Source organism: Anopheles merus, chromosome X (assembly GCF_017562075.2).
Source record: "Anopheles merus strain MAF chromosome X, AmerM5.1, whole genome shotgun sequence".
Lineage (NCBI taxonomy): Eukaryota > Metazoa > Arthropoda > Insecta > Diptera > Culicidae > Anopheles > Anopheles merus.
Window position 1 is genome coordinate 17,002,805 of NC_054081.1, and position 27,356 is coordinate 17,030,160.

Genomic DNA, 27,356 nt, shown 5'->3' on the forward strand with positions numbered 1-27,356 from the left:
ACCCGTTATCGTTAAAAAAAGCATAATATTCAATATCCATCGCACTCTGTTCGGAACAGTTTGTGGGTTGGTTTGTTTGTTCTTTTTCGTTACCGTTTTTTATGGTTTAGTTTTAGTTTTGGGAAAGCTTGGCTCGGTTATTTACAAAGGAAATAAAAACGTATCATACAACAATACTCGGTGCAACACTGTGCGTTGGAAAGGGGCGGATGGGGAGGGGTGGCTGGGGGATGCGAATGGTGCGAACGTGCGTTACAGCTCTCGCCGCACCTCAGTAACGGGTCCTACAGCTAGGCCGCTAAGATATATGTTTTCCGTTTGTCTTTATTTTAGGATTCGTCGGCTTACCGGCTCGGGCAAAGTAAAATGGAAAGAAAAGTGGAAAGTTCTATATACACTTTTGCGCGTACTAATGCGCCTATCTACTCTTTTTTAAGTTTTCTTCTTCTTTCTCACCCGCTACCAGACCCCGTTGGTCGGCAGTTTTAGATTTCGATTATAAAATTGGTTTCCGCTCCTTGACACGCGGTCTAACTAAATTCCCGTCCGCTTCACTTGGTTTTGCTTAATCTTTGTCTCGGCGCTATCATACTTAGCTCAGGTCGGACGCACCCGCGCATTTCCCGACAACAACACAACAACAAAAAAACAATCCGACACCGCGTGCAGCATGCTGTGCGCGTTTCTATTTTCATTTACGGCTGCGCAGCAACGTAAGGTCACGCGCCCACGTTGCGTTTAGTTCGCTTCCTCTGGGAGGATCTATTGGCGCACACATACTCACACATACGCTCACACTCACATTCGCGCACACGTACTATTTAGTTCAAACAGTCAGTCTCAACAACCGCGCCGTTGTTGTCTTGATGCTCATTAAATCTTCTCTCCCTTTCAAAAAAAAAAAACTACAAAAGGATTTTAAGGGTTCGTCGCCTGCTTCTCCAGGTTTTTCTTCTCTGCTTCTGCTCAAGGAACTCTGCGGGCGAGGGAAGGCCCGGCGGGCGGCGGACCGTTCACCGGACGCTCACGCCATTGATGGTGATGATGTTGCCGCGGCTGGTCGGTTCCGGCTCGTACACCTCCTCGTTCGTCCGCATCTCGTAAGGTGCGTCGTAGAACTGTTCGCTCGGTATTTGGTCGTAGATGTTCTCGCTGCCGGTACGCGAGCTGGTAGTGTTGTTGTTGCTACTGCTAAGATGGTTGTTGTTGTTGTGGTGCGTCAGCTGGCTTGGCGGGGGCGGATGGTGCCCCGCCCCGGACTGGTGGAACGTGTTGAACGTGACCAGCCCGCCGCCCCGGTTGGTCAGATCGAAGTTGTGCCGCCCGTTCTCCAGGCTCGAGTACGACATGACGGCCGCATTCTGGTCCTCCTTGTGTTCGGCCGCCTGCACGTTCTCGGTGTTCTTCACCGGGCGCGCCTTGTTGCGGTGCAGAAACAGCACGCCGATCAGGATGAGCAGGATGACGATGATGGCGGCACCGATCGCGATCCCGGTGCCGAGACTGTTCGTCTCCTGCGCATCGTTTACGATCACTGGAAACGAAAGAGAGAGAAAGAGAGAGATGTTTAAAAAACTCATTTTATCAGTTGCACACAAAAAAGTTGCACAAGAACAAAAACAAGCACTTACATTCACACCGTGGCTCCTCGCCACTCCATTTGCCATCGTCCATACATTTGCGCAGGTAGGGCCCGATTCGATTATAGTGCGGCACGCAATGATACTCCGCCGAACCGCCGTACACGGTCGATTCGTTTACCACGATGACCCGTCCATTCTCGATGTCCGCCGGGCGGCCACAGTCGATCACTGCAACAGAAAAAAAGCACGCGCGTGAAACACTCCTCCACCTGGCAAGACCGCGCCCCGTGCATTACTTACGCTTGCACACTGGATTCCTGCCCGACCAGTGCCCAGTCGGCAGGCAGGTGCGCGTCCCATTCCCGACCATGTACCGGCCCTTACTGCAGCTGAACTCGGCCTGCACGCCCACCCGCCGGCTGCCGTAGCTGACCAGCAGCGCATCGGACACGTTCATCTCGTTGCACGTGATTTCGACGCACGCGGGCGTCTCGTGGCTCCAGGTGCCGTCCTCGAGGCAGAGCCGGCGCGACACACCGTCCAGCTTGAAGTTGCCGTCGCACTCGTACAGTGCTGCCGCACCGTAGTAGGTCGCGTTGGTGGCCAGCGTCACCTTGCCGTGCGTAACATTCTGTGGCATCTCGCAGTCAACGTCTGTTGGATGGGGATGAGAAGATAATGAGTGAGAGCAGAGGCGGATTTATCCGTCTCGGGACCCTAAGTGGGGGATCGAAATGGGGCCCTTAGATTCCTTAAAAGTCCCCAAAATGTAGCAATAGCAACAAACAGTACACTGTTCGTATTTTGTAGGTGTATCTTGTTGCGAATACCAAATACATAATCCTGCATTCGTTGGGGATTCATTCATTGCTGTCCGTTTATATGGCAGTTATTGGATTATTTTAATCATATCTAAAGTCTTCGTGTAATCAAGCTTAGGTATGTTGCATATTTTTAGGTTTTCCATCATCGTTGTTTCCGGTAGTGCAAATATTTCAAAACTATATTCAAATACTAGTATTTGGTGTAAGAGAATTTTCATTTTCTAAGCCTTTCATAACCAATCCGCATTTGGTCACTTTTTTAAACATAAAAGTCTTTTGTGTGGAAATGAATCAAACAATTAAATGAAAAAGTTTCGTCAATGACACTTCAGACTTTCCAAATTTCCGTACTGATCTAGCTGGTCTTCCTTGATTCAGTTGCCCTGACCTTGACCAACTTAACCACTGTAGCAACCTGAGATATGGTCTAATACAGTGCTCTCCAATCGTTTTAGGTTCGTAGACCACTTGGCTTTGAAAATACATATGTTGTGGCCCACATCTATTGCAGGCATTCATGGACTCAATAATGTATACCAGCGATGTCAAACTCATTTGAACCCGTAGGCCAAAATGTCACTGAAAATAGTAACACGAGCCGCAGCTTAGTCTTTGCATGATATTATATGATAAAAAAATCAAATCGTTAGCAGATCTTTTGATTTCATTTTGGGGTAATAGTTACATAACAAAAGTTTAATCATTGATGTAAACAAAATAAAAGGATAGCTGAAGCAGATTATTTTCAATTGGTCATAGGCCTCTGATATTTGCAGCTTTTGCATAGTTTTATGGCAACTAACAAGATTCAGTACGCAAAAATAATGTGCAAAAACTATTGCGTTAGTTTCAATTCTTCTTCTTCTTTGGCTCAACAACCGTTGTCGGTCAAGGCCTGCCTGCACCACTTGTGGGTTTGGCTTTCAGTGACTAATTGATTTCCCCCCATAGCAGGATAGTCAGTCCTACGTATGGCGGCACGGTCCATTTGGGGATTGAACCCATGACGGGCATGTTGTTAAGTCGCACGAGTTGACGACTGTACTACGAGACCGGCCTTTCAATACAGAGCAGTAAATTTTGTAAAGTAAAGTTGATATCGGTGTCATTTTGATTATCAATATTTTTGAGCTGGAATTAAAGAAGCGAATTCTTACTTTTGATGCTGTCTAAAGTCCATGAATTCAAATAGGCCGTTCAGTCCAGTTCAGATCTTCATTTTACAGAGGAGGGCAAGGTGTTATACAAGTCCTTAGTACCGGTTATTCTCTCCCTGTCCATCTCCATAGAAATCTTCATTCATTATGGCGACCAAAATCAGAGTCATAAGTCAACCATTGGTTTTCTAATCACATTGGTCTTGGTAGGATGCCTGATGGAAAGCTTGAGATCGTTTGTAACATTCTATCAAAAGTAACACGTGTTTGTGCTGACATCTGATTTCATCTGGTTTCTAAACGTATTGCAGAAATATAATATTTTTCTTATAAAAATGGCTTACCCGGCGCTCTAGCACCAATCGAACACGACATCGAACATGAAAAATGTATGGGATTTGACATGTTTGTCTTGTTTGATTGTTGTTTGTTTGTTTGATTGATTGTGTCTGACAATGCACCTCCATATATGATTATATGGGTTAGTTCGAGTCGGATGTCGTGTTCGATTGGTGCCAGAGCGCAGCCTTAATTGGTCGCCAAGTGCCTTGATTGATGGGTTAACAAAAAAGTAATGTTCCTAAACTACATACATATGAGTAAGACTTTATGAGGTTGAAACTAAATCGTGGGTTGTTGCTTTTAAAAATTGTTCATCAAGTATTTGTTGCTAAAAATTTAATCATCAGAAAGCGCATAACATAATTTACATTCATTTTTTAACCATTTTACTAAAATTGTGCCGAATTGAAAGCTCAGTTTCATCAAAATAACTATGTTTGATTTTCCTTCTAAGACTACAATAGTTTTTGCAATTCTTATCTTTTTATGTATACATGCACAGAGAGAAGGTAGAACAAAACCGACAAGGTTTTATGACGATGCATGGTCTGACAATTTATATAGAAACCTGCGAAGTTGAAAATTTTTACATATTTAAGGAGTCCGGAATTGTTGGACATGTACTATAGAAGCAGAAATGCTTTTACAAATAAATTTAGGCTCAAGCGGTCGCGGGCCAAACCAAAAGACATCGCGGGCCACAGTTTGATATCTCTGATATATATGAAAGGTGAAAGCTTTGTTTGATTTACTGTTTCACTGATTCATAAAAAATGGCATACAATGATTATACTTTACTTGCGTATTTGTAGACTTGTTGTCCTTGCAATCGAAACTACCGACGAAGTCCCAGGAGCTTTTTCAAGTTTTATCGTCGTGAGAGATTTTAAGGATATGAGAGATATGGAAGAATGCGCAAGTATGTCAAGTTTTTCTATGCTTTCAAAAATTATCTCAATAGTTTGTAACAACTTTTGATTGCTATAAACGTTAACAACACATTCCACACACATACTTGTAAGAATGTACTACTTTGAGATTTAGTTTTCCGTTCATATGAGCAACAATAAAAAAATTCAACCGCTTATAAAAGCGAACTAACATTTGGAGGTTTAGTTCGGGGTCCCCAGCGGCTGCTCAGTCCGCTTGTAGGAAAATCCGCCTCAGGGTGAGAGTTTGGTGATGTGAAGAATTTAGAACGAAAACTTATCCATTCGTTCAGTTCGCCTTCAAGGCTGTTGAACGCTCAAACTAACGGATGAACTAATGTATGATTAACAGTAGTGTGTGGTTTCATGAATCTTTCGTTGAGATTCATTCATATAAATCTTTAGTGATGAGTGATTCGAATCTAGAATCGACTCTTCAAAGATTCATGAGTCTCTAAAGATTCATGGATTATCAAGGATTCATGTATCTTGAAAGATTAATAAATCCATTGGAATCCATATATCTCCAGGGATTCATGAATCTATCAAAATATTGAATTGGCTCGCATGGACCGTCTCTAGTAGCAAAACAAACTATCCGGCTGCGTGGTACTTGTCAATAAATCTCGAAAGCCTGTAAAGGCTGGCATAATCACGTAGATAGTCAATCCAAGAAGAAGAAGTATGAAAAGCTCAAGCTCTATGAGTCCATGGAGATTTATGTATCCCTAGAGATTCGTTAATCTTTCGAGACTCATTAATCTTTGGAGATCCTAGAATCTTTGGAGATTCATGAATCTTTGAGTTTGATGATTCTTTAAGATTCATTAATCTTTGACATCGAGATCGGACTCAATGAATCATTTCAAATATAAGAGTCATGAATCTGAATCATATTTCTTCTTCTTCTTCTTTTGGGCTTAGCAACCGTTGTCGGTCAAGGGCTGCCTGTACCACTTTTGGGATTGGCTTTAAATTACTTTTTGGATTACGCCCCATAGCAGGATAGTCTGTCCTACGTATGGCGGCACGGTCTATTTGGGGCGGACATGACGGGCATGTTGTTAAGTGGTACGAGTTGACGACAGAACCATCAGACCAGCTATGATATTTACCCAACACTAATTAACACCATGGGAATGGTTTTGTAAACTATCCATACAAAATGAGAACGGTAGGCAACGAATGAAGTTATTCGCTGCGAATATTGTGCTGAAGAACGAAAGATCTTCCGCATTGGTAAAGTTTTTTTTTCACGAAAGAACTGATTGACATTCTCATATAAAAAATTCAAACTTAGTAATAATGTAAAGCGCCTAAATTTGCCCTAGTACTTACAGACACACTCCGGTATTTCGCCACTCCACAGCCCGTTCTCCTCGCAGGTGATCAGCGCCTCACCGACGATCTTGTAGCCGCGCTCGCACCGATACTTGGCAAGCGCACCGACCCGGAACGTCTGGGCACCGCTGACCGTCGCGTCCGACGTGCGGATCAGCGTGCGACCGTACATGCGATCGTTGCCGGTCACGCTGACGAAGCTGTGCGGCGTCAGGGTCGGCTCGGTGCAGCGGATCTCCTCGCAGCGCGGTGCCGTCTCACTCCACAGGCCGGTGTCGAGACAGAGGCGCCGGTTCACGCCGGCCAGCCGGTGCGAGTTGGCACACGAGTAGACAACCTCTGACCCGAGGAACGTGGTGTTCTGCGTGTAGCGGTGCGACCCGAACGGAATAGGCGTGAGCGGGCCGCAGTCGACGTACTCGCAGTCGGGCGCATCGCCGCTCCACTGGCCCGACTCCAGGCAGGTGAGCGTATCCTCGCCGCGCAGTATGTGCCCCGGATCGCAGTGGTACTGGATCGAAGAGTGGATGTTGTAGTCGTACCCGATTACGTACGAACCGGGCGGCACGTGGGGCGTCTCGCAGGTGATCACTGTGTGAAAAACGGAAGTGCTGTAGAGACGAGATGCAGAGAGGATGCTTCAGCAGCAAGCTACTTACGTTCACAGGCGGGCGCACTGCCGGACCACTTGCCATCCTTCGTGCAGTAGAGCTCCTGCGGCCCGACCAGCCAGTAGTCGTCGTCGCAGAAGTAGCGCACCACCGAACCGACGGTGGTGGAATCGTTCAGAAGCAGCATGTTGCCTCGGTCGGGGCGGGCAGGCATGCCGCAGTCCACGTACCGGCAGACCGGTATCTTGCCGGTCCAGTTGCCGCCCAGCCCGCACGACAGGACCGGCTCGCCGATCAGCACGAAGCCATAGTCGCAAGTGTACAGGGCGGTGGAACCGGCCCGCCGGCCCGACACCTTGATCCGGCCGCCCTGAATCGGCGGCGGTTCCGGACACCAGTCGATTAGACATTTGGGCTGCGTGCCGGACCAACCGCTCGCCTGGCACGTCCGATTCTCGTTACCGATCAGCGTGTAGTTCTCGTGACAGGTGTACGAGGCCTGCACGCCGAAGCTGGTGCGCTGCTCCGACAGTATGATTCCTCCGTGCTCAATCTCCGGCAGCGGACCACAGTCGACGTCTGTGGGGAAACAAACAAAAAAGTGCGATAAAAAAACCGCCTACCTCCCACCAACCGCTTCCACTCACATTTACAGGCCGGTGGAGTGCCGCTCCAGACACCATTCTGCTGGCAGGTTCGCATCTCGACCCCGATCAGCGAATGGCCGACCGGGCACTGGTAGGTAATGTTCGCACCCACGGTATAGTTCCGCCCGACGATGGTCGTGTTGACCAGCGCTTCCGGAGAACCGCACGATAAAGGATTGTGCTGGCAGATGTAGTTGAGGTAGTCGAGATTGCAGCCCACATCGTTCCACAGCCAGCTGCGACCGCCGTCCAGCACGACGCAGTTCTGCTCGCCGTTGTAGTTGTTCGGCTGATCCTTGCCCCAGGTTGGCTTCAGTACCGTGTCGCCTGTTGATTTGTGAAGGGAAGATGCCGTGAGATGAGCGTAGTGTAGCATGGATAACAAAACGAAGAAACAAGGACTCGCTGTCGCTAGAACAACCTCCCCAAATGGCAGAACACCAGCTCTTTCTCTTGGCATCTCCTGGATACCTGAATGACTAATGATACTTCAAACATAGGTAGAGAGGACCTTTTCATACTACCGTAGGTCTGCGTCATTGGACGTTGGTGCTAGAAAAAGATATCCAAGACTTAAATTTCTCTGCAGACTATCTATTGGTATATTAACCAACTTAGATCTTGGCGGGCGGTTATGATATAAACATCATTGGTCTGCGATTCTCCTAAGTAGCTGAAGTCTACTAAGGGATCGAGTAGACGACAAAGAATCTTCAATTGCAGTGTATCGAGAAAACTAATGAATTGAACGTGAAACCATCTACTGGCATACAAACACAGTTCAATCCACTTTTAGAAACGGAACACACTTTTGAAGAAGTCTAAAGAAGTTCCATACAGTTGGTATCATAGTTGAGCGGTGCCGGAGTACAGTCGTTGACTCGCATGATTTAATAACAACTGCATGGTACTTATAAGTCTAAAAAGCCAGTTTAGACCGACATTTCGTCTCATCACTTTTCCATACAAATTGGTTGATATGGCTTTTTTCCCCTTCAATTTCGTTTCGATCGTATAGGAAAGGTTTCACTGCAATTTTTCACGCAATTTCGAAGCATTTATGTAAGTAGAATGTTTCCGATGTGTACAAATTTAGCACTTATATCTCTAAGACATGGACATGCACATGGAAAATTGGAGGAACTTGTCTTGGGCAGGATCTGGAGGTAGATGTACAGAAGAATTGTTGGTTTTGTGTGTGTAGAAGGACAATGGAGGACTCGCTACAAGAAAGAAAGAGAGGGCTTCCTATACACAAGACTAGTGATGGTAAAACACTAGTTACCACAAGACTACTTGGAAAAATTCCGGAGCCGACTCGGATCCGAGTTCGATAATTTCGGAACCGTATTCGGAAGGAAGGTCTGCCCTGCATTATAGGTCGGAATCGGCATCGTCTGGAGCCGTCGGGAATCTTCCGGAGTCGTCTGAAGTCATCCGAAGTCGCCCGGAGTCGTCCGGAGTAGTCCCAAGTCGTCCTGAGTCGTCCGGAGTCGTCCGTAGTCGTCAGGAGTCGTCGGGAGTCGTCGAGAGTTGTTCAAAGTCATCTGGAGTCGGAGACATCCGGAGTCAGAGACTTCCGAAGTCGGCTGGAGTTGGATTTCAAAACATAGTCTTGTAGATGAAGTGCAAGCGCAATGTGGGAGACAAAAAATATAAACGAAATGGAATGCTTGATAATAAGGCCAACTCCGGATGATTCCGACTCCGGACGACTTTGGACTACTCCGACTCTGGACTACTCCGACTCTGGACGGAACTAGTGATTCCGATTTTTCCGGAGTCGAAATCGGACTTACAATAGTCGGAGTCGGATCGAAGTCATGGGTACGCTCCAGAGAGCACATCACTATACAAGACAGCCATGTAGATAACAGTCTATGGCAAGCCTAGACTGACTACAGTTATTGCCCCAAACATGAAGAAGAGAAACTAACTGCTCATCTTCTCCTTGAGATCTGGAGCGCTGAACAAAATCAAGTTAGCTGTAGCGTTCCAAGAGTTAAGCGGTGTTTAAACTGCAATAGCGTATCATGCATTTCAAAATGGTATGACAACGCCGAACGGGAATGGTGCACGATACGAAAGGGAAGTACTAACATTTGAAATCCCCCCCCCCCCAGTTTGTGATTGATAAATGCTTACAAACAGGTGTCCCTGTACCACATTCATCATCACCGCAATCAGCAGCAGTAAGACAACGTTTGCCTATTGTTTCTTTTTTAGTTTTCGGTTCTCACCATTGTCCCGTACGCGCACTTGCGGGGATGTTGTTGAAAATGAAAGCACCATAAAATGGCCAATTATGACTGTATGCTGTGCCCTGCAGCAGGCCGTGAGAATGTTGGCCCTTCGGGTCGGATTTGCATCGGCCGCGTGCGTTGCCATTCGCAGCCGATAGATTTTCCCTCCCGTCATTCAGCACTGACCGCTACGTTTGATAACCGATGACATCGCACGAACCGCTCCGTGCGATTGTACGATTGTGTGCAAATGATGATGCCACCGCCGGCCCGCTGTTAATTATCGACACTGACCCCCTACCGGCCGGTAGATTTTGCTTTGCGTTTTGCTAAGTTTGCAAAGCCTCGCGCTTACCGTTAACCCACTTCCAGGTGCGTGACGTGATGCCCGGCTCCTTTTGCGCCCCGATCCACACGAGCTGCGTCCGAAGGTCGGTCTTGCGTCGCTCCAGCTCCGAGATGATGTAGTCGGTGGTGACGCCACGGAAGTCGTGTATGAGATCGCCACCTGCCAGTTTGGAGGGTGATAAAAGAGTGTGATTCGTAAGGACCAAACGTAAGGGGATTCGACCGAGCGTGCGAGACCTACCGTGCGATTTGCAGACAGCCCGCGCCTTGTCGAAGCTTTCGCCGCGCGTAATGTGGAACTCGTAGCACGTTTTCGCGAACGTCGTCAGCACGGTCTCCACGCTCAGGTTCGGCGAGGCGCACCGGTCCGACGAGAATTCGTCATTGGAGAACACCTCCACCTCGCACAGACTAAGGCTGCTCTCCACGCCGACCAGCTGCACCGTCACGTACTGGCCGATCAGGGGCCGGGCGCAGGTGAACGATTTGGTGGTGCCCTCGTCGACCGTGCCCGGGTACCAGGCGCATAGCGGATTCCGCTGCAGATCGCTACTGCTGTTGCCGACACGGATCTCCAGATCCTGCAGCGGCTGGTGGCCGCAGCAGCCGCGCGTCGTAATCCGCACCACTCGCACCGCTTCCGGCGTGAGCAGATCTACCCGCCACCACGGGGACACCTCCTTCTGCGTTTCCGAGCACTCCTGCCCGTCCGGATTCTGGTTGCCCGGTTTGCCATCGTTCGCGTACCCGGCCGGCCCGGCCCGCGTCGCCGACGACTGGTTCACCGGCTTCCGGTACGCCACATTCGTACCTAAATGGGAGTAGCGAGGCTCAGGTGAGTCAGATGCTTGTGCGCGTTCGGACGAGAGCGCGCTAGTCAATTAGCGCCCTCTCCCGGTCAGTGGAATGTGCTAAATTGGAAAGTGGGCCCGTCGGTACCAGCTCACAAAAAGGGGCTCAACACTTACCACAAAATGGGAGCTCGCGGTCCCATCCTTTCACCGGGTCGCAACGGATCGTCTCCGACCCGAACAGCTCGTAGCCGGGATCGCAATCGTACCGGGCCGACTTGAGCCCTCCGCTGCCGTCGGTCGCCTTCTCCGTGTGTACCCGCGCATTCGCTGGCACTGCCGGGGGACCACAAACTGGAAGAAAAAATAGAGCAAACGACAGAATCGGTACGTTAATAAATTGGATAGTAGCTTACAATATATATCAACAAAAAAAGGTATCAAATTCGAGTGCAAAAGATTCTGGGAAACGAGCATCTTTTTTAACGAGAGACATGGGAAAAATTGCCGCTTTACCTACTATGATAGCATACAATAATCCCGACCAATGCTAATCCACAAAGTAATAATTTAAATCGGTTTTTTGCCAAATAAAATAAAACCCTTTTAATTGGGCAACACTGCAGACTAGAACCTAGAAAATTCGCAGAAAGCGTAATCGTCGTCATCAATAAGGAGAAGAAAAAAAAACACAATATAAAACATCCTCCCTGGAAGGTTCGTGTTTTGAAACGCATTGAAATCTCCTTTACCCATCCCCAAATGTGGGGTTGCGTAAGGCAGCGCTGAATGCTGGTTCATTGGCCTTCCCCCACCCCCCCCCTTCTCCCCCGCCGGGCCTGTATGCACATCCGATGAGCTCAGAGCGAATGTTGTACGGCCAGGTGAAAAGGTGACTTCAACGGTATGCCGGCGGCGAACCCTGCGAGCGCCGGTAGAAGATTCATTCAACTTTCCGCCGATCAGCGATGGTAACTAATGGGTGTGTGTGAGTGTGTGTGTTTTGTTAGTTCGGTCAAGCTGCACCAAACGAGTCGCCCACAGTTCGGCGTTGGTTATTTCACCTTTTTTCACGGGACCGGGAGGTGTTCAAAACAAATCTGAAAAAAAAAATCCAAATATTTTTGCTTTTTACTGTGCATTCGGACAGGCTGGTGTATCGGTCCGGGTGGGGGAAGAAGGAAAGGTTAAAGGATTAAAATGTATCACACAAGCTCTTTCCTAACCTTTTCACAACAACACCAACTTTAAGTTTTTTTAGGTAGTATATCCCCCCTTGACACATTTACGTTTCTCGGAAGGATGAAATAATCAAACCTTTTTGTGGGCTTTTAAGTAACGAAAAAAAAAAACAAAAGCAATTAAATATATTTCTCGTGACCAACTGAGGCAATAAGCTACTTCCCTTTATCTACATCGGCCACAGACAGACTTAGCGACCAAACAAGCGCAAACCAGGCCACCTCGGAGGATAGGGTATGGCACACACACATAGTACTAACTTTCGCTTACTAGCTACGTGACACCAGAATAGGTTCCAAATTTGGTCTGCGCGGTAATTATAAAGCGTTTTTGTCGAACGTTTTCGGCCACTAACCTTCTCCAACGAAAAACAATGGTTGCACACTTTCACTTTATGAGCGAGCGTGCATAAATAATTAATCGAATTTAATTTGCGTGCACTCACTCTCCCACACATACACACACACACAAACGCAACCAACTCGCGCAACCATCCGGTTCAAATTCTTCGTCGTTTGCTTGATTGCAACAAGTTTATTGTTATGCAGGTTTGAGCGCTTATGTGGGTCTGTGCTTACGTTTCTTGTGCTGCCCTTGTTGTTCCTTCATTTTCCGTACCGCACACCCCGCCCCCACGAAGGGTAGCCGCCGAGCAGGACCGCCCTGAGAGCGGGGCAATAAAATCAATAGTACCCAATTCAATAATCCCATCCGGAACGACGAACGTAACCTCGCTAGGGCTCTGGTTGTCGGCGCTGCTTGTGTGTGCCTGTGTGTGTGCGTGATCGTTCGTTGGGAGCGCAACTTCGCAAGTGAAACCGAAAGTCGCCGCCGCTTGCAGCTCGGACGTCATCTCCCGCATGCCGCATGTTTCCGCCGCCAGCAAAGCTTTCTCGCGCGCAGCCTCCGCGATGGGTGGCAATATAAAAAAAAAAAAACGCAGGGCCCGCACCGCAAACGGCCCGTGAGGATGTAGAGCGTGTCGGCGCGGTAGGAAGGGCGGGCGTTACGTGTGTTACGTGCTTTCCCATATGCCGTTCCTTCCGCTCCCGCGGCGCAGCGAGAAATGGAAATCGATTTCTTCATTTGCATCGAATATAATCGGGCTAACCCGAGGAGGGACGTACAGCGTGCGATAACACGGGGCACATGGCATGTGGCGTGATAAACGCTTCGTCGCGAAAGGGAGAGAAGGGGATTGGGAATGTGTTTGCGAACGCATCATTGCAATTTTGTTGTTGCCGGCGGCTTCGGCCATGAAAAACAGATTTTCCAAACACGCCAAGTTTCGTTTTCGTGCGCGAGAGCAGGGGGGTGCATGTGTGAAGATGACGCTCGCAAACATTTGACGAGGAAATATAAAAGAAAGAGAGAGAGAAAGAGAGAAAAGAAGGGGGAGAGAGAAAGGAAGAGAGAAAGAGAGCTATCCTTCAGCTGTAATAAATCATTTTCCTTTTCAACGTGGGTTTTGTTTTTTTGTTTCCTTTCGAGGCCTCGATCGGTACAGACAGAGCCACATCCAAATTGGAATGGAAAATGGTTTTGCCAGACGATGATGAGCCGCCATCGTGTATATGTGTGTGTATGTATGTGAAATGAAGGTTTAATTGAAGAGCTCTCTCTCTCTCTCTCTCTCTTTCTCTCTCTCTCAAAGATCGCTTCCGCGTACCCTTTTGTTTGCGCGGGGGTCTATCTTGAGCGATTATGGGGAGTCTGTTTTCTCAATCGCGCATGGGAGAATGCATTTTTTTAAGTGCAGCGTTAATAAGTATTATTATTATCAGGCGTACATCAGCCACCCACAGGAACCACAACCGCTGCTTTGGTTTGAAATTTACGCGTCCCGACTCGATCGTTACATTGTTGAGAGAGCAACACATTGCCATTAAATTGGACTCTTAACGCACACCGCTTCCAGCTGCTCACGTAGCGCCATCGTAACGTAATCAGTCTCTCACACCGCAAGTCGTGAGTTCGGATCTAGTTTAGTGGGGAGGATTGACGTTGAGTCCGAATTTTAAGTTAAGAAAATAAAATCAAATCCCGAAAAAAGGTACAACATGTTTGCATCGGATGATGGGTTTGTGGTTTGTACGAAAGATTAAAAAAGTAACCACAAATAAAGTGTGACTAATAATGCTGTCGGTCGGGCCAGTATGTGGAATGGAATTAATCAGTTGATGCTAATTATGTGTTCACGACCATCTTTACCAGGCACACACACAGTTGCAGCGCAGACCTTGAGTTGTTTCTAACTAGCAACACCACACTTAAGAGGCGTGTTGCCGTGTGCGTGCCTTGGCTATTGAACCATCCATCTAAGACGCTTCAATCATAAATTAAAAAATAAATGTGTGAACCAGCAGCAGCATCATCCACCGAAAAAAGAACCCTTTCACACACAGATTCACACACACATACATACAAAGTTACTGCCAGAGATGCGTGTGGATAGATTTTCGGAGGGAAACACACATGCTAATCACTTTTTGATTAAACCGACCCCGACACGAGGTGGCCTTTTGCTTCTTTTCTCTCGTGTGTCGCGCACACATTGCGTTGACCTTTCGCGTAGTCACATACACACACTGTACACTGTGATACGCATCAGTTGCATCACCATCACGGTCGTCGCGCCGCTTGTTTTCCCACCCACTCCAACCCCCGCCTGCAGGTGGAAAAATGCAAAAATCCGTAAACCGCAAGAAAAATAATGAGATGCTAAGCGGGTAGGTAGGAATGGCAATGGGTGGTAGTTAGTGGCTTTTTTTTGTTTGTCCTCTCCTTTGCATTTCGTCAGTGCGCGTTTCCATCCGATCCCGAGTGACGAGTGACATTTTGCTGTGGCAACCCCCGTTGTCAACATTTTCACCTCCACGCTTTTGTTTTTGTGCAGCCCGGCGTGTTGCATTCGCGTGTTGTTTGGCGGCCATGGTGGCCTCCATGCGTGCGCGCGGAGTGTTGCGCACACACATTTTGGCCCGGAACATGGATTTCGATTGGCCTGTCGAAAGGGAGCTGGGAGGATTCTTTTGAAAGCTCTTCTCTTCAATTAATTAGCTGACCGCTGTGCAGTGGTCCAATTCTGGCGCGAGCAAACAAAAAAAAACCCACCGTGCCATGAACGAGAATAGCGTGCGGAATAAATTACACGGAATAAGGTTGCCAACGCAAAACAATTAAATAAATAAATAATAAAAAGAAGCAAAACCCAGCCCATAAGGCACGCACAAGGTAAATTGCGCAGAATCATGCCGAGCATCAGTTTTGCGCCACTCTAAAAGAGAAACGCGCCCGTCAATAAGCGGGTCGAACGCGACATCATTCCTTTGGCGACATGTCATCACATTCTCGCCCGTTTTTTTCACACACACACACACACACACACACACACACACACACACACACACACACACACACACACACACACACACACACACACACACACACACACCGAAAAACCTCTGCTCGGGGAGAAAACTCCTGCCGAAGAAATTGGATGCACCGAAGGGAGGGACAGAAACCGTTAGATTTTAACGCCTCCCCCCCCAAACGGGTGCTTTCTTGAGGCCTTTGTAGCTCTCGTCTTGCTTCTTCTTCCTCTTCTTCTTTTTCCCCCCACAGCGTCCGGCACACAATGCGCAAGCGGGGCGTGGGTGTGGATGTCCCTCGAATGTATAATTTCGACCGTCGTTTGACCCCGTTCTTCGGGCTCCTGGGGATTCCTTGTGGCCCCATGGTGGCCTGGCTACAGGTGGCAGCCTGTTCCCAACACCGCTCCTCCAGCTCCTCGGGCTGGCGTATTTAATAATGGGGTCTTGGCATTCCTCCCTCCACGGTGTCTGCACTCTGCATGCAAATTGGAGGGTCGGCAATCTGTCAATTGTTAGGAAAGCGAACGCTCTTCTTCCTCTTTGGCCTATGGCCCTGCAGGTTTGAATGGAAGTAGCCGGTACGCTACCGAAAATGCCCCTTTACCGATCTGGCTGCCGGTATTTGGTATAATGAAGCAATATCGTCCATTCGAAGCAGGCTCCATCATCAAAAAAAAAGAAGCTCGATTGCGTGCTGGGGAGGTTACCGGCCTTTCGAGAGACGTTCGTTCGTGTGTTTTTTTTTGTTACGATGGGTTAAGATTTTAATCATCGATTCGATTGGACGTATTCGACAAGATCAGCGTCACGAAAAGAAGATAGTCATCAGCTAAGTCATCAGCGCAGCGACAGCGAAGGACAATACTGGAGCGTGATGTGCAAGTGCAAGTCAAGGCTTCATCTTTGAAACGCTCGTAAAACGAAAAAAAGAGCGCTTTGCTTCTTCGATTTTTATAAGACTTTGCTTATTTTTCTTACTTAGATTTGTGTTAGAAATACAATATAAAACACACTTCACATAACCACAACAAGCTACGTACAAGTAAAGCCGCCCGAATCGGGTGAAAGCACATGGGTGTTTCTAATGGTTTTGCTGCAGAAACGAAACAAAAAAAAAAACCCCAAAACCCTTCGCTTTCGATTGCGCAACCCACGGACCCTCTCGTGGCATGTTTCTTTCTCCATTTTTTTGTTGCTGTTGCTATTGCGTTTGCTCGATCGTCATCATAACGAGTGCGCATCACGAGTTGCAACAATTCGATTATCAATTGCCCTACATAACATTGGCCGGTTCTCACCTGCACCACCTGTGTCAGTGACGGAGTACACGATTTGCAAAAATAGACACGTCAGACACTCACAACAAAGCTTCAACGTACCTTTCTCTCTAAAATGTACACCTAAATGTGTGTATGTGTGTTTGCACTTGTGTAATTCCGATGTAAAGACGCGGGTTTGAATTGAAGCGTGCTAATACGTATGATGAATATGAAGGTGCGAAAATTATTTGAGACGCATAAAAAATGGGGCAGCAAAAAAAAAGACAGCAACCCAAATGGAACAAGATTTTATAATTACGGCGGCAGCGGCCCGAGACCGATGTTCAGCGTGCGTAATCGAAATCGAAAGCAGGCTGAGACGTTGGTAGCGAGTAGCGCCATGGGGCGGGAACACGATGCAGGAAATGAGCGTCCTGTGCAGTGCAGCCGTGCGGTTAGCTAATTTCAACCAGACCAGTGAAACGAACGCACTCCGGATTTTAGCGGATCTTCTTATGCTACCAATTTGCGAACCCCCTTTCCGGCACAACAATGGCACAAAAAATCAAAAATCACCACCTTTGATCCTGCCTACTGAGGTGAAATATGAAAGACTTCAATGCGCTGGCAAAGCGACGAACTTTTTGGTTTCGCTCTCGCATCGAAGTCGTTCGTTCACTTGAGGTGTTTTTTTGTTTGTTTGGGTCCCACGGGTTCTTTCCTGTTCCTGCAATCGAAAGGGGTTACATTTTAAGATCCACACACATGCACATATCCATACATGCATACATAGCGTATAGGCGAAAGTAACCCACCCTGAACGAAAAACATGCTTCACACGGCAAACTGTACCAAATGCATGTACACCTTTGGAGAGTGGCAGCAGGGAGTGCCCCCCTACAGAGCAGCTGCACTTCTCTCGGCTCTCGGTGGACGGGTAGGGATGGACGAGCAGAGATGCTTGAGAATTTTGCGTAACGTCCGGAAGAGCGTGCGTTTCAGTTGCGGTGAACTGTTTTCGCATATTATTAATAAGTGAACGAGGAAAAGCAGCCGTTTTTTGGTGTGGTTTCAATTTTCCTGTTTCGCACAATTTAACTCTTCCCAATGAGGCAGTGAAAGAGGGACCGAAGGGGAGGGGTTTCACACACTATTACTAAGGGAATCAGTTTTCTATTATTATGAGCGTGTGCTGAGGGCACTGTGAAAAATGTGATTAAGCATAGGTCGGCTCCCGATTCCCCGGCCCCTACACGGTCTACAATTAATGGATGCCTTCACACGTACTTTTGCTTTCGGAGTGTATACCATACTTGGGTGCTGGTGTGTGAGTGTTTTTTTTTACTTTTTTGATGGTGAAAACAATAATTAAACGCTGCCGATTTCAATGCCCCGATAAAGCGTTGATTGGTATGCATTGAGAGAGGGCAGGAGAGATGAAAAACGTTCACCCCTGAAGCACAACCACTCCCTCCTCTTCCCTATGTGCTTGTCTATCTCTCCCTCTGTTTCGTACTTCTAATGCTTCTCCAAAAAAAACTTGCTCCGAAGAGCCGAAAGCCGAACCCACGAAAAAGAAGAAAAAAAAAAGCGCAGCTGTGAAAGTGAAAGTTGTTGCTGCACGCTTTCCGTTGCCCCGTGTTGCTGTTGCTGTTCTCCTCGCACCCGTGGGGAGGTTTGGGTATCTCGCACGGGGTTTTATGTGCCACAGCAATGAGCACTAGCGAGGGCTATGCAGCAGGCGCCATTTTACTGTACTGCGTTGTGCAAAATTGTGCAACGTGAATCCAATTTCAATGCTTCGAATCGCACCGAACCTCAAATTACATAAAGAAAAGCAGTCGCCAAACCGTTGTCATGCTTTTCGCTCACTCTCTCTTACTCTGTAAGTCTGTTTGCTGTTTACCGTCCGCCTTCCTGCGAGAGGATCTGAAAACCGACACCAAGCTGCAAGGTTTGGTTTTGCGGTGTTTTTGTTTTGTGTGTTTGCGTGTGATCGCTCGTGTCCAACCTCTTCAACTAATACTGACTTGCTCATCAATTGGCAAAAACTTGTGGGGTTTTGCCACCAGGCACTACCACAATACTGCAGGCGATAATGCTGCTGCTGGCCAATTAGTAGCAGCAAGCGTGAAGGCAGTGCTTGGATGAAAATTGCCCCAAGCAGGGTTGCAAACTCAAACCAGAACGGATGGTGGATGTAAATGAAGTTTAAAGACGGTTAGCGATCGGTCACGTTGTGACAGGTACGGGTGGCCGCCAGCGGTTGCAATTTAATTGAAAAAAACCCCGAATTGAACCAATGCAGTACTCACAATTCAATGAAACGTGTTTTGTGTCATGGTTTCTTCTCGGGCGGTTCGTCGCTTTCGCGTCTGAAGTCTTTCGTAGGCAAACGTTTCGCATACGGTGCAAGGCGGTCGCAAAGAGACAGTCAGTATAGCACTTGGCACAGATACAGAGCAAATATGTAATACTCCGTTATTCTCAAACAACATTAATCAGCTACAATAAACAATAAAAATGGCTGTAGGAGAATAACACGATTTAATATTCAACTCATTGGCCGCGAATTCTGAAAGGCTATAAATATTTACTGCCATGAATAATTCCACTCCCCGTCACACTGAATTTAAAATTACAGCTGGGGGTTTATTGTTGCTGTTGCTTGCTTTAAACTATCTTCAAAAGAGCAACAAAACTCTATCATATCCTTTAAGCTTCAGTCAAAGGTGCTTTGCTTTGCGAATCTTTTGCCTTCTTCCGCCACTCTTGATGGGTTCGCCGAAGTGCCGGCAGTAGATTTGTTCTCTCTCTCCACTGTTTGGTAATTTCTAGACGCAGTGTGTGCATGTGTGTGTGTGGTGTGCTACCACTAAGAGTAGCACAAAAAACGAGAACACCTTTTCCTGCGATCGGTGAGTATCGAATTTGATTTGCCATTTAGTCCGGTTGGTGGTTGTTGGTACTCCACTTAGCGATAGCGACACACTTGGTGTGGTAGTAGTAAAGGCACAGGCCTAGTAAATCGTGCTTGCTCAGTAGTGGGGGAAGGTAGGTTTCGGTGTGTTTGTGTGACCAAGTGTTTGAATGGCCAGAGCAGCAGCAGAATTGGTGTACACGCGTATATCTCCACTGTGGGGTACGTGGTTTATTTATTCATCCATTCTTTGCAGCCTAGCGTTTAGAGCTTCGTTTTCTTTCCGCTCGGACGATACGCACACAACCACCCACGGGTACTTAATAGAGAAAACCGCCAACCCGCACGTCTGTTGGCAGCTCTGACGACGGTGAAACAGGTTTCCCGCTTGTGAGGCACAAAAAAACAGTGTTACAATTCAGGTTGTGAAACGGGGAGAAGGGAAGAGATCTTGAGGAATAAAACACAGAGATCCTATATACAAACAACGCTTTGATCCATCATGCACCCCTCTCTTTCCGTCTCCTATTTATCGCACACAGCTAAACAAATCCATTCTTGGGGGTTTAGAGTTGATTTTTTACATGTCTTTCTCACTCTGGCTACCCTTTGCGCGCAAAGCAAATGGATACTTCTCTCTCTACTCTAGATGCTTCAAATGTCACCCCTTAGAGACATACGGGGCGTCGATTTCCTTGACACTTAAGCGCACACAGAGATACCCTCCCCAGACAGGACAGGAGAAATACAGCCAGATCTCTTTTTATGTAGATTTTGGGCAGCAGAGTGTCTTTACCACACACACACACCAGTATACAGTACTACTGGCTCGGTTGCTGTGTGCTTGTGCTACCCCTTCACCTGTTGAGCTAAGCTGCGCGCGCACTTGAGAATTGAACCAACGTGCAAACCATTGAAACGGAGGCACTGTGCGTGCTTGACCATCGCCTAGCGATTGGGAACGGGGTGTTAGTAGCGGCAGTTAAACCGTGCGCCAGAATCAGAGCGTGTAGGCAGAATCCAACTGACTTCGATCGGTTTCGATCGATCGGGTGGGGTTCGGTGACGGACAAAACTAGTTTTAATTCATCCCAAACTGTTGCAAGACCGTCACCAGACCGACCTATGCGACGGTATGGGTGTAGCTTCTAAGGATTCCGGTGTGCTATACGGTGGAGTAGGACCCTGCTCTCGCTTCCCCAATCGCGCTTCTCGTTTCTTTGCGCCGGCTCGAAATTATTACCCTCAATACCGATCACCTCGGCGCACCAACCACAGGACGGGATCGTATTGGCGAACTGTGGCTGTGCACCATGCGAAAGGGTTGTACCTGTTTCGCGCTATAAAAGGTGCGGTCCGGGAGTGAGTGTGGACGCAGGTTTTTTTAAATTTATTTTTTCGCCTGCGTGCTTGTAGTCACTAGAACAGAACTGAACCATTCCTCACCCTACCGTATCAGCAGGTGAAGGGAAAAGGGGGTGGATTGGTTTAATTTGCTACCACTTACCGCTTCGCTGGCCGTTGCTGCGGCGATGAAAGGAAGCAGAAAGAAGTGGTCGTACTTGAACGGCGACGGCCGTTACGGTAGAACTCCGTTCGCCATTACTTTGTTCCAGCCAATAACCCCGCACACCCTTGTAGTGCGAAAGGACATTAAAGCGGGAGCATGGTTCGCTCAAGAAGGATATCTTGGTTTGATTTTGAAAGGCACTTTTCGATCGTCGAGACGCGCACGTACATCTAGAGCTCGTCGAGGTGTGAAGTCACGACACACTCGAAAAAAAAACGATGGAATCGTGCCACATAAATCAATCTCCCATCTCGAATTGCGAGAGTAAACAGATTGGTTTATTTAGGGGGGGGGGGGGGGGGAACAAAACTTTCCCTTCGTTAATCTGCTGAATCTTCTGGCCAGGCGAATTGCCGCCAGTGGTGTAATTCTGACACTAATAACAATGTAGGCCAACTGAAAGGAACGACAATCTGACACGAAGATGCTATTTGCCTATAACGGAGACATGTTGGACGGAGAACGAGCTTTTAGGTTCTAGCAACTCATGGTAGGTTTCTGCCGTTGCAGTCAGCAACCTATTTACAACAATTAAAACGACGAAGCGCATTTCCCAGTGTCTTTAATGCTCCAACGAGCAGAAAGCAGTAAAATGAGAATAAAGCTAAATTGTACCAGTGAGAACAACCATGTTTCCCTTAGGATCTAGTAATATCCACAGTCCGCCCCGAAACAATGGCGCCCTGGGACAAGCGACAGTCCGCGTGGAATGACCACACCGGCGGAGACGAAAAGCCCGTCGACAGCGGACACCACGGACTACTCTGCTGCCTGGAGAGAGCGAGAGAGTACCTTCTTCGTACCCATTAACAGATCGTTGCCCTTGATTTGGAATTCCGGACACTGTTAAGATGCGGCCGGGTAACGATGCAATAAAAAAAAACACAAATTCTACCGCCTTGTCCGTTTCCCACTACCGCCGTGGAACGGACAGGAGATTTTCCTACTATTTCTTTTGTTGTTTTCCAACCGTGGGTTGGGTAAGAACGTTTTAGTGCCGCTTCCGGCTTGCTACTCGAAATTAACCTCATTTTCCTCCTCTCGTGTCCGAGAGCGAAGAAAGGCGGAACAATAACTGAAAAACAATAAACCCATCAAATGTTAGGGAAAAGGAAAAAATTAACCCCACATCAAAAAATGCTCCAAAAATTGATGTCTTACTGTTGCTGGGGTCGTTGGCGCCTTCCAACCTACGTAGGTGACGCGACTGCATTGTTGATGTGTGTTTTGGAATGCAGGGACATTCATTCCCATGGCATTCCCTCCCCGGGGGCAGCCAAGAATGGGATCAGATAGAAAATTGAAATACCACGCTGGTGTGCACGCGGGAAAACTGACTCCCGGGAAACCCCCGCTCGGCTGTGTGCCGCTTCGGACCCAAGGCTCCGGATGACGGATGGCCCAAGCTGTGCTGCAATGTGTGAGGCTTTTAATTATCGCACATCCACAGCTAAACCGCCTGCGGCTTATCTCTGCCACCGGCCACAGCGCTGCCACAAAGTAAGCGGTCGGCTGGCACGCGGGTTTAAGGGCGCGTTTCCCAAGCCTTTTTCCCACTGACCATTGTATGGCTGACGAGCTCACGGAGCAGAGCGAACATTCCCAAAGCCCTTGAGCCGTACGTTCGTCAAGCCGCTCGGTAGTATGGCCCGATGGAAAGGGGCAAGGTATCGCTATCACAAGTACGCGGTCTGCGCGCGCTAGAAAAACGAGGACAACTGTTCGTCATTCCATCAAATTACCACGCGGCTTGTCGTACGTGGGATTTCGTACGGCTTGGAAGGGAGCAAAAAAAAGGGAAAGATTTCTCCCGGCAACCACACAGACAAGAAGAAACAGAGAAAGAAGTAAAAAAAACTGTCCATCCACGGTTGGCGTTCGTACCAGACAAAACGGCCAATCGGGCGTACCGGACAGGCTGGTCGCAGTTGTGACTTAGCAATTACAGGGCCCGGTGTGTACCCGCTCCAACTGTACCGCCACTGCTCGGCCCCAAACACCCTCCCGAAACATCTAGGCCGGGGGTCAGATCGGTTCTCGTGAAGATGTGCTTCGTAGCTTGGTAGACTGCAGAGGTCTCTTCTTTGCTGTTGTTGCTTTCCTTCTTCACTCTCCTTTTCCTGCTTTATCCATCTTTCATTTGCTGGTGCGTTTTCTAGGTCACACTGGGGGCAACGTGGTCGTTTGTCGATTACGGGCGCGCTACGGTGAGAACGTTCCGCGTGTGCCATGCAGTGGGCCTGTTGTTGTTGTTGTTGTTGTTTTTTTCGGCCTGCCAAAGTGGGGAGCCTTCTTTTCGAGTTTCGGTCTTTTGCCGCCCGGTGTGGGAGTGCTGACGCTAATTAACCGATGCAATTCTTCCGAGTGTGGCGACGCCGACCTTCGCCACACTTTGTCGATGATGGTGAACAATTTCCGGAGGCAACTTTTACAAAGCAACAAACAACAACAACAAAAACGGTCCCATTTTACACCAACAAGCATCAGTTTCGATTGTGCCGAATGCGGAAATAAGAACGCCCTCTCTTTGCGGGCAGGGCCAGGGGGTAATGGATGGTGGGGTTTCGGTATTGCAGGCAAAAAGTAAACGGTTGAGGGGCTCCATTTAAGAGAACGGCACATCCTAACTGCGTCCAATATCCACCGATCAAACATCGATTCTGTTGGAAACTGTTTTGACAGGTGCGTTCGTGTGTGTGTTTGTATGTTTGAGCGCGTTTGAGACGACTGCTGCCGTGGTGCGGCTAAAATGGAAACGCATTCGGTGGTTCCGCCTGGCCAGCTTTTGGTTCGTACTTTGGTTGACCTTTTGCGATGCCAGCCAAGGTGCGCTTCCGTTGAACACTATCCTCCAGCCACATTCTCGAATGTCACATTTGATGCACTTTTTGTTGTGCACTTGGGTCGTAGCTACCGAAAAGTGGATTGAAAAAAGCACCCCCAATTGAAGCTGTTTACAACAGCAACAGCAAAAACTGAACGTCGTGCGTTGTGCCAATGCCACAATGTTCTTTTTTAGTACGTGTAGCACGATGGGTGACGCGGGTTTTTCGTTTGCCCAACGACATCGGCCCCAATCTTGGTCACGCTGGACCCCAAAACCTGTCTGAGTGGGTGGCTGGACGTGATTCAAAACCGTGGACAGTGAAACAGAAGAGAAGAATAAGCAACAAAAAATGCAAGATACATCCGTTATTCATGTTTTGTTTGTAATCTACACAACCACAACGAGAGACAGAGAGAGAGAGACAGAGAAAGAGGAGAGAGAGAGAGAAGGAAAGAGAGGAACAAAAAAAGGAGAAGGAGATACAACTACTAAGATCTAGTGATCTGACTAATTGCTACGGTGTGCGGTGGGTCCAACGGTGAGCGGACCAGGTTTAGACCTCCACAGCGACATCACTGTCACGGCACGACGAGTGGTAGGGGCTTTTCGTGATATCATTACCATCGGTTGTATGGCTGCAGGGCTTACGAGTCTTAAGGTTGCAACCCAATCGCCCCCTTCCCCTAAAATGTTCTTTTTTTAGACGATAGAGACTCGAAGAACCTCTACTTTTAGTCGAGATGCACGGGAAGGTGCATTTGCCAGAAACAATTTAAGGTACCGCAATGATTGCCCGGCTGCTGCTGTTGCTGCTGCTGGATCAATTAATAGACATTAAAAAAAATGGGCCGTTTTAAGGGAGACGAATGGGTTTGGAGGTGTTAGCAACCGATATGCAAGATGCGAAATCATTGGGCCGATCTTACTCCCCCGTTTCGCTAAATCTTTTGTACCATACGCTCACAGTCGTACTAGCTCTTTCCCGTTCAAGCGCTTCTCGAAGCGTTCCGGTTCGAAGGACCAAAAAATCGTACCAATCCATCCGTCGCACGGTCGGCGTTCAAAAAGCTGCTGCTGGGAGGAAACTACACGGTACACGGCGTGTGCCGTATCGTGAGCAGGCGAAAGGACAGATCGTGCACCACTCACCTTGACTGCTGACACCGGCACAGGTGAGGTTGATCGTAATGGCGACGGTAAGCAGTGTGGCCGCCGTGCGCCAGGTGGCGCCACCGGCCGGTTGCTGCTGCGGTTGCTTGCTGCGGCAGTAGCTGGCAGTTGATCGCTGTTGGTGTTCACCCGGACTGTTTTGGCCACCGTCCGTGGCACCCCGTGGTGGGTGCTTCCATTTCCTCATGCTGGGGACGCGCTTCCCGCCGCGTGCAAAACGGTCGCGATGGTCGCGGTGGTGTCCACCGAAATTAGAAAGCCCGCGGTACGATACGCTGGACGCGTCTAATGATCAGCCAGACCTCTGCCAGGGTACGGCCATGTAAGTTGCGGTGTACTGAGCGAACGCCGCTATGCGCCGGCAATGAGGAAGTGAAAGGACTGCAGGTCCACACACAAACACAAACACACACTCACACATGCACACACACAGCGTGTGCGGCTCGAGAGACCTTCTCGTTCGGCAGTGAACGCTTACACCTACTTTAGCACTTGCACACACTTTTACACACATACACAAGTACACAAACAACACACACACAGCAGTTCAGGTTTTCGACTGCGGGACACTAGATCACCGGACACTGCCGCTTACCAAACACTCAATTACGGCACACTACCTAGAGTTGAAGAGTTAAGAGAGCTAGTTAAGAAGGTGGTCGAGCTAGAACCGTCACGAAAACCCCTCTCGAGAAGGGGTCGTGTACACAAATGTACAAAAAAAAACATTTTTAGCAACTGTTTGTACGTCAAACAGATCCTAAAGTGGGCGGAAAGATCCGGAGCTGAACAACCCAAACAAAATCATCCCTCCCACCTAACACAGCCTGGTAAGCTGCCGAGGAGCTGCACCGAAGGCACCGGAGATTTCCAGCAAGAGAGCAGCAGCTAGTAAACGTAGCCCGACAATTTGGACCCCAGTATCACCCATCAATGCATCCCCCGTCCCGCTTGGATGACGGGAATTGCAGGAAAGGCGGCAGCGACTGGTTTTTCCTGTTGTTGGTTGGTGCGGTGTGTGTCTCTACGTCTGTCCTCGCTCCACCACTCCCTACGGGTGTCTACGCTCACAACTGCAGCTTGGTTGATTGTTACGGGTGGTGCTCGTTAGCGAGCACTCTTCCTAGTTTTCACTTTCGCTCAGTGCCGGTTTTTCACCATCTCGGTGTGACGGATACGATGGAGAACTGGGCGATGTGGGAAACGTGCACCGAACCCTATTCTGCAGCTTGATTGACAGGAGCAGCGCCACTTCCTTTCCTGCACGGACACGGTCCTGTCCCCGATTCCCTATTCTGGGGTTTGTTGTTGCTGCTGCTGTTGCTCGATTTTCATTTTTCGTTTTTGATTCTTCCCAAGTGCACAATGCACAAACCCATGCACACGCACGCACACACACACGACAGCTGCAGTCGACCCTAAAGGCAGCCGTGCAAACTGGTTCATGCTCAGAACTAGGGCAGTGGGCAGCCCAGTCGCAGTGCACTCCGCGGGGGAGGGTTCGTCGCCTGTGGCAGCAACAAATCTCCGAACGATTTCGTGCACCAGCGGAATGCCAAACGTTTCGGCTGGCGAAGAGGCAACTCAAAGGGGAAAGTTGCAAAAAGGACACTAAATGCAAAAACGCACTCTCTCACACACACACGTACAGGGGCTAACCGTACCGTTTAGTGTCCGTTTTGAACCGGATTGATCGTAATGTTTTGCGCACAGCGTCGATGCTATGCCGTCGTGTGTTGCTTTCTGAGCAACCGCTCGGTCGGTTACGTGTGCGGAACGACGCTTTCGGTTCGGACTAGCACACTGCCTTACGCGCTGAACCGCTCACCTTTACTGTCGAAATAACACAAGCACCACGCGGCCGTCCGCTCTCTCAAACGACACACTCGAGGCACCCGACTGGTGGTGTGCTGCTCCGGAACGCGCGTCAATCGGCTCGCGTTGCCCATAGTGCGCATACAACCTCTTGCAGGGAATGAGAGAGGGGGACGATATTCTCTCAGTTATGTTATGCTCCACGCTGGAGCATAGATCGGTGATCGCACGCTCTCCGCTCTTGATCTCGCGCTGGGCAAATGTGTGAGGCCAACCGACATCTAAGCCACACTGGGCCTGGCGGTGGATACAAATCGGACAAACTTCATCGCAAGTCAACCCTTTGCGAGACGGTAGCATACA

At 48.5% G+C, this 27,356-nt stretch overlaps 1 protein-coding gene across 5 annotated transcripts; it reads right to left on the reverse strand.

Annotated features, from left to right (window-relative positions):
• Positions 1–299: 299 nt before the first annotated feature.
• On the reverse strand, positions 300–27,092 carry LOC121592765 (sushi, von Willebrand factor type A, EGF and pentraxin domain-containing protein 1). Of its 5 annotated transcripts, none has more exons than XM_041914547.1 (11): positions 27,007–27,092; positions 25,158–25,798; positions 10,994–11,170; positions 10,267–10,836; positions 10,033–10,185; positions 7,435–7,761; positions 6,836–7,366; positions 6,174–6,767; positions 1,884–2,237; positions 1,632–1,811; positions 300–1,534 (listed from the first exon to the last, which is right to left on the reverse strand). In XM_041914547.1, the coding sequence occupies exons 2-11, from the start codon at positions 25,363–25,365 to the stop codon at positions 1,014–1,016; spliced, it is 3,615 nt and encodes a 1,204-aa protein (XP_041770481.1). In that variant the 5' UTR covers positions 25,366–25,798; positions 27,007–27,092; the 3' UTR covers positions 300–1,013. The 5 variants fall into 5 exon arrangements, with proteins under 5 accessions (XP_041770481.1, XP_041770505.1, XP_041770497.1 ...); XM_041914571.1 differs by having other exon boundaries at positions 26,991–27,013; XM_041914563.1 differs by lacking the exon at positions 27,007–27,092 and adding an exon at positions 26,843–27,000 and having other exon boundaries at positions 25,158–25,794.
• Between the last annotated feature and the right edge of the window lie 264 nt (positions 27,093–27,356).

Coding starts and splice junctions, on each gene's coding strand:
- LOC121592765 (XM_041914547.1), bottom strand. CDS start 25,365: ATGAGGAAATGGAAGCACCCACCACGGGGTGCCACGGACGGTGGCCAA. Junction 10,186..10,266: donor GGCTGTCTGCAAATCGCACG/GTAGGTCTCGCA, acceptor CCAAACTGGCAG/GTGGCGATCTCATACACGAC. Junction 2,238..6,173: donor CGAAATACCGGAGTGTGTCT/GTAAGTACTAGG, acceptor CCCATCCAACAG/ACGTTGACTGCGAGATGCCA.